The sequence below is a fragment of the Mustela putorius genome, unplaced genomic scaffold, assembly GCF_011764305.1.
Source record: "Mustela putorius furo isolate JIRA1106 unplaced genomic scaffold, ASM1176430v1.1 tig00003834_pilon_pilon_pilon, whole genome shotgun sequence".
In the NCBI taxonomy this organism is placed as follows: Eukaryota; Metazoa; Chordata; class Mammalia; order Carnivora; family Mustelidae; genus Mustela; species Mustela putorius.
Window position 1 is genome coordinate 53,619,135 of NW_025421987.1, and position 18,996 is coordinate 53,638,130.

The following is an 18,996-nucleotide window of genomic DNA, read 5'->3' on the forward strand; positions in this document are numbered from 1 at the left end:
TTTCATACCATGCATTTTATTGCTTTCTATGAATTCCTCATCATCTTTGTTTACTTTCTCGGGGTGTTCAGAGTATGTTTTGATGTTGTCATCTATGTACCAGGATTCATTTTCATCAAAAACAAAAAACAGAAGGGAAAATTCCAGTTTTCTTATGGGATTGAATACTTTCATGTAATGTCTCCGGCAAACAATCAGTGGGCCAATTAATCCACTATAGAGATCCTGAAAACAAGCAAAAACATCAGTGATCCTTGCGATAAAATCAGCATTTCAGACAACTGGGACCTTGGGAATTTTAGAAGGACTGATTTAAGTCATAGACTTTGCCTGATGTGGTGCTGTCAGATCATCACCTCCACTTGTAGATAAGTTGGACTAATGGTGAATGGTAGGTAGGTTGAATGGGTGATGCTGAAGTAACAGAAGTACATGCGGAAGCCAAATATTAGCTCAGCTAATGAACAGCAATGTAAAAGAACCCCATGGATGGTGTTGGATTGCCTATTCCATAAATTGAGCGCTATATCAGTCTCAAAATCCAGAGATGAATCAAACAAAGCCTGTGCCCTCCAGGAACTTAGTCTAGTAGCGAAAACAGAGGATGGAAGAAATGAATCACTTGTGGTGATGGAGGTTCATAAAGTACAAATGGACACAGAGGAGTAAGAGAACAATTGACAAATCTATGAGATGTTTGGTTTGGGGGTGTCAGTATATGGCTGATTAGGTCTGGAAGGCCTTCAAGCTCTATCATGTTCAGCAACTTCAGATTTTATCTTGTGGGTCATAGGGAGCCACTGAAAAATTGAACATGGCATGGCAACATATTTGCATTTTAGACCAGTCGTCCTGGTGGTGAGTGAAGGAAGGATTGAAGGAGGAAGAGACTGGATCCTGGGGGCCATTGCAGTAGTTAGGCAAATTACAAAGACCCAATCTTTTGGGATAGAGAGAAGAAATAGACTGAATTGTATGTAGGTAGGTAGACTGCCTATGTAAGCCAAGGGGAAGAACTAGATACTTCATACCCCGGGTTCCAGCCTGAACAAATGAGTAGATTTGGAACTTGTGGTATTGCTATCAGAAAGACAAGAGGTGGAGATGGATCTCAATTCCATGTTACAGTGGCTGGTTTCCAGTGCTGGTGGGACATGCTTGTGGAGATGTTCAGTGCTGATACATAGCCAGGTCTAGAGTTTAGGAGAGAGGTTTGGACTTGAGATTTAATTCTATAAATGAATCTATGAACAAGTTTTGATTCTCAGTTGTTGAGTGTTTTGTTGGCTTTGAAATTTTCAATCAAGTAGCTTTAGTTGTGCTAGATTGACTACTGAGATCAACACTTCCATTATCGTTAATAGAGCTCTGAAATCATGTACCTCAGTTCTTTGGGTTTAATGTATTTTTATGTAAAAAGGAAATAAAATTACTGCATTAATATTTAATTCTGTGTTACCAACAATAAGAAGTCATAGGGTTAACACAATTACAACTTTATCCTTAAATAGAAACAAACCAAAAAAATGAAACCAAAGTGAATTGTAGAAAAGCTTCCTTTCCTGGGATTTTAAGATCAAATTGGATCACAAGAAAACTCTGATCTCATCTTCCTTCAACTGTGTGTCTAATTTGGGGGTTTTCACAAAATACAAATGATTTAAAGTTTACCTTAACTTGATCCACAGTTGAATAGTAAGCCCACGGAATACAAGCAGAATCCTTTATTCCAGCTCCAGATCTTTCTGGGATCTTCCATATGTAAGTGCAAATTTCACCTGAATTGATCAAGTGTTAATGTATCTGGTTATATTTGGTATATATTTGATATATAAATATACACTGAGTCTTAATAACCTGTGACCTAGAAACTGGAAATGTCAAGGTAATTAGTGTTAAAAAGTAGTGGAGCTCTAAATTGCTTTTAGGAATTTAGTCTTAAGACAAACTCTAAAATATACTTTTAGATCTTCTTTGTCAGTCAGGGATTAACTAGCCACATACACACACATATAATACCACCAAGCCAGAACCTGGCAATACTAATATCACAATTTGAAGGAACTTTATAACATATATTTTTTTAGCTTTAAGTCTGTTCCTGTAAAACACTCGTCAACCATCAAGTGATTTCCTCCAGTGCAACACCTTCCCCAAGCCTTCTCTGTGTTTGTACCTGCATGCCGTGTGTCCTTCCCTCGGTTTCACTTTGGCCTTCCTTTTCTCCTTTTTCACCATTAATCCCAAGTGATTCCACAATTCCTGGTGCAGAGCCATTAGCTCATGGGATCTTAGGGTCACTGACTTGTCCCACTCTGTCATACCATACACAGCTCGGTCACTTACGGGACACTACCACACCCTAGACCTTGACACTTCGAAGATAGCCAGTTGCTCTACCCTCCTAACTTGCCAAGGCCTTGCCCTTCTTCCCTGTGCTCTGGGCTCTTCTCCAGGCTGATCTCTACTTCCAGTTATCTCAGGGGTTCCTATCCAGCTCCTCACCAGACCTTGACTTGTGTGCTCTGTCTATTTGGCCTCTTAACCATCTACTCCCTTTATGTAGACCTCACTGTTACATATTCATGCTTTCAGACTTTCATTAGCCAGAGTCTGGCTGTTACATATTCATGCTTTCAGACTTTCATTAGCCAGAGTCTGGCCAGCCTTTTCTAGGGAATCAAACAGGACAGGAAGGATGGCCTCAAGAGATGTAGTAGACTTTTTCTTTTTTCCTCAAGTCCTCCATCTTACCCACCCCTACATCATCACCTTTTTTCTAAGCAAAACCTTTCACTGAGAATATAGCACCTGAACTTATCATCTTTTCATCTACACTCTTAAAATCTCATCAGCCAAAAAATAATGTTTCCTTTTCTTCTCCATTCTCCAACCTGCTCTGCCACCCATGGTGGCTTCCCAAAAGGCTGGCGCTGTCCTGACTTTCCTTCCCTAATGCTCCCTAATGCTTCATTTTTCAGCAGGGGCTGTTAGTTCCACCTTTAAAATACAACCAGAATATGATAACTTATCACCTCAGCTGCTTCCACCCTGGTCCAAGTCTCATTTTTTTTTAAACTCAGATTATTGCAATAGTACTCTAACTGATCCTTGATTCTGCCCTTGTCCTCCGAAGTCACTTAACCCACATGTCAGCCAGAAGAGGACTCCACAGAGTATTCATCAGATCATCACTCTCCAGCTCAAGCCCTCACATGGTTACTAGTATAAAATCTGAGGTTCCGACTATGGCCTCTAAGGTTCCCTTTCCTCCTCCTGCATCCAGCCCCCTAGCCTCCCTGGATCTCATCTCACATTCTGTCCCCTGTTTGCTCTGCTCTGGCCTCTAGCCTCCTTGCTCTTCCCATCTCAGGGCCTGGAATGCTTTCCCCCCGTAACTCCCTGTAGCTCATAACTTACCATTTAGGTGTCTTCACCAGTGGTGCCTCCTCAAAGAAGCCCACCTGATCACCGTACTTAAAACAGTGTTGTTACTTCCTCTCTCTCTCATTCACTTTAATCTTTTCCATAGCACCTTTTATACATTGATACTATGTATATTTATCTCTTTTGAAAGAATATGAGAGTCACAAGGGCAGGGCTTCTTATTTCTAACCCCCTGAATTCACACGACCTACTTTATAGTGTAATTTATTTTTTCTCACCCATTTTTTTCTCACTTGCCAAATTTGGGAACTGCTAAATTACTAAGAAATAGCCCTTTCCTAGAAGCCAACTTTACAACTGAAAGAAGAAAAATATAGTTTTTAATTAAAGGATGTGTATTTAAACTCTTCCAGCTTTTGCACTGTGCTAACTGAAGTTATTGTGTTTCCAGTACATGCCAGATATTGGGCTAGAATTGGGGAATTTAAAATTCCATGGGGTGGTCTCTGCCCTTAGGACCTTGCCTTCAGCTACTGGCATGGAAGCATTCAACCACACACAGTATGCAGTAAATGCTGTGTGGGTGTGGAGAGATCATCTCTGCTCATTCCACCTTGAGTATTTGCAGATACAGTACTCACAGATGTTTTCCTTACAGTTCTGTGCATCCCTCTCTTGTTCTCTCTCTCTCTTTCTCCCTTCCCTTCTTTTCCCTCTCCTTGTATGTGCATGGAGGTGTACGCACAGATACACCCCCCTGCATGCCCTCTTTTTAAAACCTGGTGATTCACAGACCTGTACCCCTGGGGATAAAAATATATGTTTATAAAAAATAAAAAATTAAAAAAAAAATTTTTTTTTTAATTTTTAAAAGATTTTATTTATTTGAGACAGAGAGGGGGAGAAAGAGGGAGAGCACAAGCTGGGGGGCGGGGATGCCAGAGGAAGAGGGAGAAGCAGACTCTCCACTGAGCAGGGAACCCGATAGGGGGGCCGATCCCAGGACCCTGAGATCAAGACCTGAGCTGAAGGCACACTCAACCGACTGAGCCACCCAGGCGCCCCCCTGCATGCCGTCTTAACCACCTCTTTCTTCACTTCCTTAAGACACTCATTTGGAAGGAATACTTCTCTGATAACAGTCATTTGTGGGACGCCTGTAAAGTCTATTAAAATGCCACCCCCCCACTCCTCCCACCCCCCGCCATGAGTACCTGGTAAAGTTGGAGTAACTGTAGAACTCTCTGTTTTCACCCCATGGGCATGTATTGAGTAGGGCCTTGTAGCCATGTTTTTAAAGATAATTTTAACTATGTCTCCAACATCTGCATGAAGTTGTGGACCTGGCAAGAGCAAAAAAGAAGAGTGGCTTATATACCTATCAGATAAGAAGTTCTAACTCAGTAACAGAAGCAAAGATCAGGTAACTTCCTTAGCATGAAGGCAGGAGTCATACTAAATTGCCAAATTGCTTCATACTAAATTACTTTTGGATTTACACCTGGTCTCAGAGGATTCAGAATAAAAACACTAGGAATGGTTGCCTCCACATATGGAAACCGGGGGTGCATTTCTCATCAAGAGTCCTACAGGATGTTTTGGCCTGAAAGTCCCTTGTAGGGCGATGGCCTAATCCTGCTGAATCAGCTATGACCCTACCTTGACCAAGAGTCATTGGGCAGCATTTGCTCTCATTTCTCTGCATTTGGACTTCCAGACCTTCCTGAGTGTGAATTTGTGGCAGTACAGCATTTGGAAGGGTGGGTGGCACCACCCCTCCCATTTCTACCTCCTTCTGTAGCCAATCTTAGCTAGTCTGCTGCTAAGAATTTCCACAACCCAGTAACAATGCCATTCTCCCTTGGGTGTCTTATTTCAGGGGCTGAGGATAACATTCCTCACGGTATCCTGTTAGTATGGAAATATGGTGGGGTTGGGAGTGATGTCCCCTGCACTTGATGATTTTCCAGAAAATTCCCAAGACAACTGTTGGTCAAGTTCTTAGACATTCTCTCTTAAAAGGATTCCTGAAAAATCAAAAGCAACCTTTCCCATACCTTGTGTATGGTAACAATTTTTTCTTTCTTTATTTCCTTGTCTATGTGTACATTTTTTTCTCTTGGAGTTAACTACTAGATGGCAAGTAAAAAAAAACTAATAACATGATTTGGGAGCTGGAAGAGAGGTGGAATAACAGAATCTGGTGAAGATTTTCATTAGAAAATAATTTCTAGGAATTTCACCAAAATTCACAGGCATCATTTTGAAGAACACCAGATACATATAATTTCACCAGCATGCAGGATAATACATTGTTTCTGAGAAAAATAAGCAATATTTTTGAAATATTTTTAGAAAATACAGGCTTCTCATTTTTATTACGGAACTTTTCTTTTTATTTGAATACCTTCAACTATGAACTGGGAAATTAAACCCTTGGACACATAGCTACCCCACACCAGCTGATTAGAGTACCTAGAATTCCCAGATGTTCTTCTTCAGCATTTCTCTCCATGGGAACTCTGAACGTGCTGTCGGTGTATTGCCGATACACAACTTTCTTGTATCTGGAGCCTATGTAGAATTCCTCCTTATCTAAAAATGCATTTGAAACACTTCAAAAAAAAAAAAACCAATACACACACACTAAGGTTAGTAACTGTCTTAATGAAAGTGGAAACCGAGTTTAAAATTTTGACTAAAAACACAGTTTTCATTTAAGTAATTATGCAAATTTTTAATAGCATTCTCCTATTCCAGCAAGAAAGAGTAAGACTTTGAAAACAGATAGGCATGGTAGAAAGTGCTCCTTGCTGGGAGGAGAGCCATCCAAGACCTGTGCTGACTCTTCCACTAGCTAAAATGACCTCCAGTTAGTCATTGCCTGGTTGACCCTCAGGTTCCTCACCCCCAAAATGAGGTATGAGATGAGATGATCTTTAAAATTTCTTTATAGCCCTAAAATTCTGAGCCCAGATCTCTGGTTCCTGCAGTATTTCTGGCTTATAAGAGCTGAAATGGCCCAGTGTTTTCAACCAATCCTTTTATCTTAAGTCTGCAATGACTCCTCATGGCCCCTGTAGACTTTTTCTTTTTAAAGATTTTTATTTATTTATTTTAGCAAGAGAGACAGTGGGAGATTGCAAGCAAGGAAAGGGACAGAGGGAGAGGGAGAGACAGAATCCCAAATAGACTGCTCACTGAGCACGGAGCTTGAAGTAGGGCTCGATCCCAGGACGCTGAGATCATGACCTGAATCAAAATCAATAGTCGGCTGCTCAACTAACTGAGTCACCTTGATGCCCCAACTCCTGCAGCCTTGTGACTATTTTACTCCTGTCACTTGAAATTACCTTTCACTACTTTATACTGCAAACATACTCCCCATTAGTCAGTCAGACTAGCCAACTAACATTTGTTTAGCTACAGGTTACCAGAGATGTTGGGCACCCCAGATCCGAGCACATGTCTGATCTCTCAAATCATATCCGTGAAAGCTTAGTGCATGATGTGTGAGATGATGGAGGGAAGAGTGGTTGGAAAAGTCTTCACGAAGTGTCTGGTGATACTGCTTAATGTGCAGTTTGCAAAGCTCCAATAATGATCCTTTACTTACACTTATTCACAATGAAGTTATTTTTTACATTTCTATAATGTTCATGTTGTTGGTGGTTTTGGAGTGTATTTTCCTATGACTTCTTAGAGGACATAGACCATGTCTACTCTACCGCCCTCAAGAATTTAAAATATTCTTCACACATAATGGTTTTAAGAATGTAAAAGAACAGATTACTGAACCGATAAGGAACCCTCTGAAGGAAAAATAAGAAAAGCAGCAAACGGCTGATAAGGAAATAATATTTAAGGTTTGAATTTAGGCATTGATTTTTGTTTAAGTTTGACAATCAATAGCAAGATAAGGACATGTGAGCTTAAGAAGACAATCCAACAGAAAAGAAAGAAAGAGCGACTACAAAGAATCAAATGAGAGAGATGGAAATTTTCCTGTGAGAAAAATGCCAGAACAGAAATTAATGAGGAAATGTTCCTGGGAGGCATTCTGCTATAGTTCTGTTGTTACGGTTTAGTGCAACTGTTCGTGTTTCTAAAATTTAGCATAATTCTTAATTCTCTGAAAGAGAAAACTAAAAAAAATACTGGGAATCCGAGTCTGGAGATTTACTTTTGTTCTTGTAAGTGATGCAGCTCCCGTTCCCATTCCCTGCTTGGGGAATAATCCCATTCCACCTCCACTGCCGCGATGTAGTAGGTCCTGTGTGACAGGTAGAAGCTTGGGTCGTCAGACTGTCCCCTGCATTTGTTCACAGTGTATTTCTGCTTCATGCCTCCTGTGTAGTGATCAGTTGTTAGGCATTCAACATCAAAAGTCCCTGGAATGGTAAATAAGGAAGCGTGTCACTCCTTTGCTCAGCACCTTCTATGGCTCTTCAGCTCACTCAGGATCAACACGTGGCTCAGGTGGATGATCACCTCAGCTACCATTCAACTCTATTCCAGTCACAGAGGCTTCTTTGCTGTTCTTAGAACAGGTCAAGTGTGTGCCTGCCTCAGGGCCTTTGCCCTTGCTCTTTCCTCTTCCTAGATGATCACATGAGCTACCACTCAACTCTGCTCCAGTCACAGAAGCTTCTTTGCTGTTCTTAGAACAGGTCAAGTGTGTGCCTGCCTCAGGGCCTCTGCCCTTGCTGTTTCCTCTGCCTGGAATACTCCTCCCCAAAATATCCACATAGCTTATGTCCTCACTTTATTCAAGCTTCTCATTAATTGTCACCATCTCAAAGAATTGTTACCCACCTTCCCCCATCAGTCACAAGCCCCTTTTTCTGCCTTATTTTTCTTGATAATGTTTATAACCATATTTATATATAAAAATATACTTGCTTCTTGTCTGCCTCCCTGCATTAGAATTTCCACTTCACAAGAAAAGGCACTTTATGTCTTTTGTTGACGGTTGTATTTACACCTGTCTAATGAAGAAAGAGGTGACACTGGACTTGTCTTACGTTGTAGTGGTATATGATGAACCAGATAAAGCCTGAAGCAAGTTAGTGTGTTTTACATTTCAGTTCAAGTTCTTTCTTTCTTGTTTCAGTTTGTCTTACTCATTCAGAACCAGGCCACGGGTATCTCTGAGGTTGCACGGCTATCATTCTAGCATGGGACACTCAACACAAACAGCCAACAAGCCAACAATACATGAAGACTTCAGAGAGATTACCAAAAGTCTAACTGCAGAGCTGTTAGAGAAGTCATTCCCTTTTTAGTCTGATTTGCCAGCTATCGTTAAAAGGAACATAACTTAACAAGAGAACATCCCGAGGACTCTATTACGTGGAAATGGGAAAAAACCACAGTCTGCTCTTCACTTGTCACTTCCTCCCTTCCCTTCAGCAGGCAGGAAATGGACCTATCTGGCACACGCTTAGCTAACAGTGGCCCAGACATGCTCTTCAAGGGAGGGAAGGGCACACACTTGGGAGCTTGGGGAAGGGATGAGTTGATCATCCAACCCAGCTTTTAAAGCCAAAATGACATGAATCCATTTAGCAGAGACTTGTCTTGGCCTTAAAGAAATGTACCTTCAGTATCAGGCTGCATGAGGAGTGTAACACTTTTTTGAGGGAAGAGGTTTGCTGTGTCTCTTCTTTCTCCTTTTGACAGATACGTGTTTCCTGTGAAGTAAATCCCGTGTACATCAGCCTCATTTCCAGCACTGAATAAGTACCACATGACTGAATCTCCTTGGCACATGTTGAGACCAGGCTGATTCCCATACATGAATCCATTCATGGCTGTAAAAGTTGGGAAATAATATTTTGAAAGTGATTTGTCATATGTCCTCCTATGTGACAACCTCTCAGATTTTCCAGAGCCAACTTTGTTGGTTTGATCTAATTTTTGAAAGACCCATTCATGCTGCCCCAACCCTTTATGCATCAGGAGTGTCTCTGCAACCTCTTGCTGTACCCAGCACCCTCAGAACATCCCTGGCTAAAAGAGGAAGAGCTGAAGGCAGGGTTCTTGAAGTTCTGCAATGCTCTTCCCAGCTAACCATTTCTTAGTTCTCTCAAGAGTTGTATTTGTGAGGACCCAAATGAATGAATAATAACAGCTATTCCTGGGCACTGCAGACTGGGAATGTGTTTGTTGCTCTGGATGGAAAATTGTCTGATTCATCTTGAATAACAGAGTAAATGCAGGAAGTTTTCTTTCACTGCTCTTACTAATAGGTAATACTCTTGACCTCTCCAAAATGTAAAAATGCAAACTCGAAATATTATCATGATTGTGACCAGTATTGATTCAATTAAAAAAGCAACATGAGTTTTTAACACAACTTTACATTTGTTTCTTCTTACTATGGTGATTTTCACATGTAGTCCATTAGCAGCGTGGGCATTCTGAACAATTAGTTTACTGTCTCTAAACCTCTAGAATTATTCTGGGAACGAAAAAGAAAATCTGATGCTAGGTTTCAATTAAATAAGAATTTCTGGAGGTTGCCCTGAGCACTTAAAAAATAGTTTTAACAGTTCTAATAAAACTCCCAGGGGAATTCTAATTTGTAGTCAAGGGTGAGATTCATTAAAATTCGTTGACAACAGAGGCCACATCTTTCTTTTGAATAATAAAATGAGGCTGTTGCTATTAAACCACAGATGAGAAAAGCATCTAATCCAGTAGTTCTCAAATTTAGGCATATTACAATGATGTAGAAGGTTTTGTTACATAGAGATTGCTGGCCTCACCCATAAAGTTTCTGATCCAGTAGGTAAGAGTTGGGGCTCCAGAATTTGCATTTCTAACAAGTCCCTGGGTCATGCTAAAGCTGCTGATCCAGGGACTATATTTTAAGGACCAGGTATCTAATTGATAGATTTTATGTTTTATTATTCTAGATTAAGCAAAATGAAAAATAATTGACTGATACCTTAAATATTAATATTACCTTCAGAGCTGTATTTAATCATTTGTTGAAAATTAATCAATGGGCAAAGTAATTAGCATTTTGGTTTCATTAAAAGCGTTACATGGGCCGTGCTGAAATAACTCAATATTGGCAGGTGATGCATACTCACAGTGCATCTTATTAGATTCCTGAAAATCTTCATCTTCCTTATTCACTAGATGAGGTGAGGTTGTAAACATTCTAATATTCTCATCCAGGAGTAAACTTTCATTCTCATCAAACACTGTGGGAAACAGGTAGAACTCCTTGTCTACATTTTTCTGTAAATTGAGACAAGAATAATGATGTGAAGATAGGACAAGTGAAGCAGAAAGACAGCACACAGTACTATTTGGGCACAAATTCACCAAAGGAAGGATAAAAAGTTTCCATTCCTCTTTGTAGATGGGGCTCATGAAATAGTCCAGCTGATTGCCAGAGTTTTCATTCCTATCTTTGTAGTAGGTTTTTGATTCAACATGATCTAAGTCTCTCTCTGCACCTACACCTTCTGACTCCTCTCCTCACCTTCCTTCCAGCTCTGCCCATACCACTGAACACACCAAACACAGTGACTAAAATAGGGGGAAAAGCTGCCTGTGCCAAAAATTGGGGAAAGTGTCATCTGCATTCATGAAAATTTGAAGAACTTCTGTAAGGCAGAGCAGGGGAAGCAGATAGAGGGAGAAATCCTCTTAAGTGAAGAAATAGTCTGTCAAAAAAAAAAAAAAAGCCTTCTGACTGAGAAGGAACAGGAATTCACACAATCTTCAGTCACATTGACAAACATTCTCACTTTCTCTCTCGCTGTCCCTCGTGAAACATAAATGAGCAGAAATGCTATCTGGTCTATGGAATATGTCAGTAGTTCAGAAGAAGGCAATCAGTCTAAGAAATCAAAACATATGAGCACCTGAAAACTAGATACTTCCTCAAAGAAAAGTTTAGAGATTATTGCACATCTTTTTTCTGAGATAATTTTTTTCAGATGAAAAATACGATTATCAAATTTTTAAAAACCAACTAAAGCAGAGACCTGAAGATTAGATCTTATAGAAAACTGAATCGTTGATGGGGATAATTTTTTTTTTTATTTTTCATTTATTTGAAAGACAGAGAGAGTTGAGGGAGAGGTAGAGGGAGAGAAAGTCTCAAGCAGACTCTGTGCTGAACATGAAGCCTGATGTAGGACCCGATCCCATGACCCTGAGATTATGACCTGAGCTGAAACCAAGAATCTGACAACTAACTGACTGCACCACCCTGGTGCCCCTATGATGGGTATAATTTTAAGAAAGCTCCCATAAATCAGAAGAAAAGATTGAAAGATGAAAAATACATACATAGTAACGATTTAAGAAAGAGAGATATTATAAAAGGGGGAAAAGCAATGATAATAAATAATAGTGGAAATGATTACTACCAGAAACAGAAAATTCAGATTCAAAAGCTTCACTGAAAACAAGGCAAAAGTAGTCATAGAAATCTATGCTTAAAAATAGTCTGGCGGGATGCCTGGGTGGCTCAGTGGGTTAAAGCCTCTGCCTTCGGCTCAGGTCATAATCCCAGAGTCCTGGGATCAAGCCCCGCATCGGGCTCCCTGCTCAGCGGGGAGCCTGCTCCCCCCCCCCCGCCTGCCTTTCTCTCTACTTGTGATCTCTCTCTGTCAAAATAAATAAATTTAAAAAAAATAGTCTGGCAAAATTTCTGAATTTCAGACATAGACAAATTTCTACAATAAGTCATTTTAAAAATGTTATCACAAACACTGAACTTCTCTGGTACAATAAATGTCAGAAGAAGATGGAGTAGCATTTACATTTTTGAGGGGAAAAAGAAAAATTCTATACCTAGCAAAGAACAACAAAAATACATTCTCACATGTGTAGGGATTGTAATAAAGGACTGCTACATTCACTTGTATTCTGATCTATAGAGAAAACTTCAGTGAAATGTGTATAGGCCATATTTTCCAATAATAATGCAACAAAACTAAAAAGTACTAATAAAGGAAAAAAGTTAATAAAATTAAATTGATCATATTTGATCCTAGTAACTCTTAGAGAGGAAGCAAACATGAATTACTAAATATTTAGTAAGCAATATCCATGACAACAAGGCATAATGCATGGGATATACGAAACATATAAACTGAGAGTCTGAAATACTTTTATTTTTAAAATTTTTTTAGAAAGAGAGCACAACACACATGTGTGTACAGGGTGGGAAGGGGAGGGGCAGTAGGAGAGAGAGAAAATCTTTTTTAAAAAACATATTATTTATTTATTTATTTGACAGAAAGAGAGAGACAGAGAGAGAGAGAGAGTGAAAGAGGAAATACAAGCAGGGGGAGTGGAAGAGGGAGAAACAGACTTCCCACTGAGTAGGGAGCCCGATGGGGGCTTAATCCCAGGACCCTGGGATCATGACTGGAGCCAAAAGAAGATGCTTAATTACTGAGCCACCCAGGTTCCCCACAGAGAGAGAATCTTAAGCAGGCTGCTCTCCCAGTGTGGAGTCTGACACAGGGCTCGATCTCATGACCCTGATATCATGATCTGAGCTAAAATCAATAGTTGGATGCTTAGCCAGTTGAGCCACCCAGGCACCCCTGAAATACTTTTTATTTAAAGTAAAACCAAATAAAAATAAATGTTTGTAAGTATCTGAAAATTTTAGAAAAGTGAAATGAAAAAAGGAGAAAAGAATTAATACAGGCAAAAGAGAAACTGTTTAATAAATTAGAGCACAAATTTAAATGGCTAAACCTAAAAATGTATTATTTGAAAAGACCGATGAAATACCCAAATCTCTGGCAAGTCTAATTAAAAAAAAAAAAGAGATAACCCAAATATACCACAATAAAACAGAGAAAAGGATATAACCACATGTATGGGGAAGGAACAAAATATCATTATGTACAATAAGTGTGATAAGCTGACTTAGAGGAAGGTACCTGAATAGACCAATATCCATAGGTGAAATGAAAATGTGATTAAAACATATTATGATAGACAGACAGAAAGAAAGAAACCCTAACTACTTCTTTTTAAGTCACACAGTTAAAATAATTTTACAGATATCTCTTTCAAATCTCCAAGGAGCAGATGATTCCTATCTATTTAAACAGTTCCAAAGTATTCAAATCTTCCCAATTTACTTAATTGGGAATTATAAATCTTCTCAATTTGTTTGATGAAGATAGTAAAACCATGATTTAATATCTAAAAAAGCACACACAAAATCTAAAATAATATTGCTTACAGTTTAAATGAGAAATTCTAAATAAAACACTATCAAATTCTGCACAGAAATATATTGGAAAAAAATTAAAAAGCCACAGTGCCCATACCACCAGCATTTTTCACAGATCTAGAACAAACAACCCTAAAATCTGTATGGAACCACAAAATACCCCAAATAGCCAAAGCAACCCTGATCAAGAAAAACAAAGCTGGAGGCATCACAATTCCAGACTTAAAGCTATTATTACAAAGCTGTAATCCTTAAGACAGTATTGTACTGGCAAAAAACAGAAAACAAAAAACAAACAAACAAAAAACACCCCAGACACATGGATCAATATAACAGAATAGAAAACCCAGAAATGTATCCACAACTATACAGTCAAGTAATCTTCAACAAAGCAGGAGAGAATATCCAGTGGATAAAAGACAGTCCCTTCAACAAATGGTGTTGGGAAAACTGGAGAGAAACATGTGGAAGAATGAAACTTGGCCACTTTCTTACACCATACACAAAAAAAATAAATTCAAAAATGGATGAAAGACCTAAATGTGAGACAGGAAACCATCAAAATCTTAGAGGAGAATATAGACAACAACCCCTCTGACATTGGCCACAGAAACTTTTTACAAGAAAGACATGTCTCTAAAAGCAAGGGAAACAAAAGCAAACATGAACTATTGGGACTTCATCAAGATAAAAAGTTTCTGCACAGAGAAGGAAACAGTCAACAAAACAGTAACCTAAAGAATGGGAAAAGATATTTGCAAATGACATATCTGATAAATCTATAATGAACTTATGAAACTCAACACCCAAGAAACAAATAATCCAGTTAAGAAATGGGCAAAAGACATGAACAGACATTTTTCCAAAGAAGACATAGAGATGGCTAAGAGACACTTGAAAAGACCCTCAACATCATTCATCACCAGGGAAATACAAACCAAACCACAATGAGATCCCACCTGTCAGTATGGCTAAAATCAACAACACAAGAAACAACAGGTGTTGACAAGGATGCAGAGAAAGGGGAACCCTCTTACACTGCTGGTGGTAATACAAACTGGAGCAGTCACTCTGGAAAACAGTATGGAGGTTCCTCAAAAAGCTAAAAATAGAACTACTGTTCTATCCAGCAATTGAACTACTAGATGTTTACCCAAAGGATATAAAAATACAGATCCAAAGGGGTACATGCATCCCAGTGTTTATAGCAGCACTATTAATGATAGCCAAACTATGGAAAGAGCTCACATGTCCATCAAGAGATGGATGGATGAAGAAGAGGTGGTATATATATATATGTATACGTATATATACCTACATGTGTGTGTGTGTGTGTGTGTGTGTGTGTGTGTGTCTAATACTCAGCCATTAAAAGAATGAAATCTTGCCATTTGCAATGATGTGGGTGGAACTAGAGGGTATTATGCTAAGTGAAATAAGTCAGTCAGAGAAATACAAATGCCATATGACTTCCTCACATGTGGAATTTAAGAAACAAAACATATGAACATATGGGAGGAGCTAAATAGAGAGGGAAAGAAACCATAAGAGACTCTATAGAGCAAACTGAGAGTTGCTGGAGGGAGGTGGGCAGGGGATTAACTAGAAGGATGATGGGTATTAAGGAGGGCACTTGTTATGATGAACACTGAGTGTTGTTATAAGTGACAAACCACTGAATTCTATTCCTGAAACTAGTATTGCCCGTATGATAACTAACTAGAGCTTAAATGAAAATTTGCAAACAAACAAAAAAACTCACAGTGTTCAAATAATGTTTTTCCTGAGAAGGGCAAGACTGGTTCAACATTAGGAAATCCTTAATGTATTTCATCATGCTTACAAATCAAAGGAAAAAAGATACATAGCAAATTTTTAAATAAAAATGTTTTAAATATAATTTTTAAATAAAATTATACATTTGGGACTAGCTATTCCCTTCACTTTCCCCGAGATCTTTGCAAGACTTCCTTCTTGAAATTTAGATCTCACCTCAAATATTATATTCACCTTATCTAAACTAGAATTTCTGTTTACTATTACCTTACCGTAAGTAGAAATTCCATGTTCATGGATAGGAAGACTCAATACTGTCAAGCTGTCAGTTCTTCCCAATTCAATCTATAGATTCAATGCAGTCCCAATAAAAATACCAGAAAATTATTTGTGTATATCAACAAAGTGACTTTGAAGTTTGTACAGAGGCAAAAGGCCCAGAATAACCAACATAATACTGAAGAAAAACAAACTCAGAAGACTGGACATTTCCCAACTTCAGAACTTACTATAACACTGCAGCAATCAAGACACTATGCTACTGGTGAAAGAATAGACCAAAACATCAATGGGAAGAATTGAGAGACCAGAAGTAGACTCACATAAATTTAGTCAACTGATCTCTGACAAAGGAGCAAAGGCAATACATAGGAACAAAGATAGTCTTTTCAACAAATGGTGATGTAACAACTGCTCGTTTACAAGCGGGAAAAAAAAAAGAAGAATCTAGACACAGATCTTACACTCTTTACAAAAATTAACTCAAAATGGATCACAGACCTAAATGTAAAATAAATAAGGCTCCTAAAAGACAACATAAGAAAAATCCAGATGACCTTGGCTAGAACTTTTGAGATATAATACCTAAAGGCACAAACTATGAAATAAATAATAGATCAGGTGGACTTCATCAAAATCACGGTTTATGCTCTATATAAGATAATGTCCAGATAAGTGAGAAGACAATCCACAGACTGGGAGAGAATATTTGCAAAAGACACATCTGATAAAGAACAATTATCCAAGATATCAAAGAAGTTTTAAAACTCAATATTAAGAAAACAAACAACACTATTAACCAATAGGCAAAGACCTTAACAGATACCTCACCAAAGAAGATAAACAGATGGAAAACAAGCATTTGAAAAAATGTTCTACTTCCTATATCATTAGAGAAACAAACATTAAAACAAAAACGAGTTACCACTACACACCTATTGGAATGACCAAATTTGGAACACTGACCACACCAGATACTGGCAAAGATGTGGCACAACAGGAACTCCTGTTCATGTCTAGTGGGAATGCAAAATGGTATAGCCATTTTTGGAAGACAGTTTGGTATTCTTACAAAACGAAATGCATTTTTACCATACAGTCCAGCAACTGGACTCCTTGGTATTTACCCAAAGTGGCTGAAAACTTATGTCTACACAAAAACCTGCACATGGATATTTATGGCAGCTGTATGCACAATTGCCAAAACTTGGAAGTAACCGGGATGGTCTTCAGCAGGTGAATGGATAAAAAATCTGGTACATTCAGGCAATGGAACATGATTCAGCACTAAAAAGGAATGAACTACTGAGCCATGAAAAGACTTGGAAGAAACTTAAATGTGTATTACCAAGTGAAAGAGGCCAGTCTGAAAAGGCTATATACTGTATGATTCTAACTACAGCATTCTGGAAAAAGGCAAAACTATAAATTATTAAAAAGACCAGTGGTTACCAGGGGTTGGGGATTGGTAATAAGAGATAAATAAGTGGAAAAGGATTTTTACGGCAGTGAAAATATTCTATATGATTCCATAATGGTGGACATTTCCATTATACATTTGTCTACACCCACAGGATGTAAACACGGAGAGTGAATTCTAAAGTAAACTATGGACTTTGGATGATAACAATGTATCAGTGTAGGTTCATCAATTGTAACACAGGTGCCCTCTGTTGGAAATGTTGATCCTGAGGGAGGCTGTGTGTATGGGGGCGGGTGGGGGAGTGGGTAGGGGATATATGGGAAATCTGCATTTTCTTCTTAATTTTGCTGTTAACCTTAAAGTGCGCTGAAAAGTTAAGTTGACAAAAATAATAGTGAAAAAATAAAAAACTCTAAAGCTAAAAATAAAAGGTGCTTATAATAAGAGAATAAATAAGAGGGGAGAAAGGATAGGAGCTAGACTTCTTTGAATATGTCTCTTTTTGTAGATTTGATGTGGAACCAGGAAATATTTTACATTATTATAAATAATATTACAATTTTAAAGGCAATCCCTAAAAGAAACAGAAGTAAAATTCAATAAACCTGTGTATCTGGTGGATAGCAAAACTACACAGCGAGGAACTATTCCAGATGACTTTAACTTTGTAATTTGACAGAACATCCCCAGTGGGATCTACTCTAAGGACCAAAAGGGCAGCAAACAAATCTTAAATTGTTTTCAGTAATTATATTCTGGCTGTAGTATTGTAATTATGATTCTGAGGCTATTGTATGCATAGTGTGGAATGAATTGAGTAAATGTTTATGTTGGTATCATTGAGAACTAAGATTTTTCAGTGCAGCTGAAGGGAGTACTGATGTAAGATAAATAAAGTTAAGTAAAAAACAATAAGAATCCTTAGACCTGAATTTGAATAGAAAGTATCAGTATGAACTCATGATAAATTTTCTCTTAAAAAAGTACGTTTTCTAGTTCTGCCCATAGAAAAGGGCTAGGAACAATGATTAAGCCAATAGAAATGAATACCCATAGTGCCCAGATTGTGGTTCTGAATATAATTTCTTACTGAAAAGAACTAGGGCTTTTTGATTCTAGGTCTGACTCAGAAAGTGTATAATATGAACCTAAAATAGCTTTTTATACTAAAAATCAAGGAAGCTTCAAGGACTACTAAGTTCATCTGAAAATGAAGGAATCAACCAGAACAAATCTCCTCCATGGCAAGAAATAGAATTTGGGGGGCATCTATAGTGATAATATTAGTGATTTTAAACATACCATATATTCTTAAATCCATGAGTTCACAATAGCACTTAACAAGAAAAAATTATTAAGAATCTTTGAAGTATGTTAGAGGAGAACTATTACTTTGAAAACTTGTAAATAAAGGGAAAGAATCAAGCATTTGTCACTCCTTTCTTATAGAACATGTACCTCAGGCTAACCAAACAATCCATGAAGGGAAGTTTCTGTTTATGGAAACATACTGGCTAATAAATAAAGAATGATGGGATCAGGATGTTACTATTGTACAATCCCTGATTAGTTTATGAATCTAAGAACTGGTTCTCAGAGGCCGACAACATTCCCAGCTGATGGAAGTACCCAGTAGAACACATGAGGCAGTACTGAGGGAAAAAAAATCTAACCTGTATTTGATCAAATCTGTAGATCTAGCCACTGATTTATAAGAAATTGAGGGAAAGAGAAAAAAACATGCTGAATGACACCATAGGAGTATGAGCAGTGAATCCAGGCAAGGGAAACTTCCATAAGATAAATGACCCTTGTGACAGGAAAAAAATACAACCTTGAGAAACCTTGAGAAACACAACAACTGATTACAATGTGTGTCATTATTTGCATACTGATTCAAACAACA

At 38.3% G+C, this 18,996-nt stretch overlaps 1 protein-coding gene across 6 annotated transcripts in view; it reads right to left on the minus strand.

Annotated features, from left to right (window-relative positions):
• The window catches only part of LOC101671124 (ceruloplasmin), a 57,015-nt gene that overhangs the window by 16,641 nt on the left and 21,378 nt on the right, over positions 1 to 18,996 (minus strand). For all 6 annotated transcript variants that reach the window (XM_004755496.3, XM_004755495.3, XM_045088500.1 and 3 more), the window contains exons 10-16: positions 10,488 to 10,638; positions 8,988 to 9,200; positions 7,571 to 7,778; positions 5,863 to 6,002; positions 4,602 to 4,730; positions 1,672 to 1,778; positions 9 to 225 (exon numbers count right to left, since the gene is read on the minus strand). In XM_004755496.3, coding sequence (XP_004755553.1) covers positions 9 to 225; positions 1,672 to 1,778; positions 4,602 to 4,730; positions 5,863 to 6,002; positions 7,571 to 7,778; positions 8,988 to 9,200; positions 10,488 to 10,638 — 1,165 coding nt within the window. The remainder of the gene's footprint in view (positions 1 to 8; positions 226 to 1,671; positions 1,779 to 4,601; positions 4,731 to 5,862; positions 6,003 to 7,570; positions 7,779 to 8,987; positions 9,201 to 10,487; positions 10,639 to 18,996) is intronic.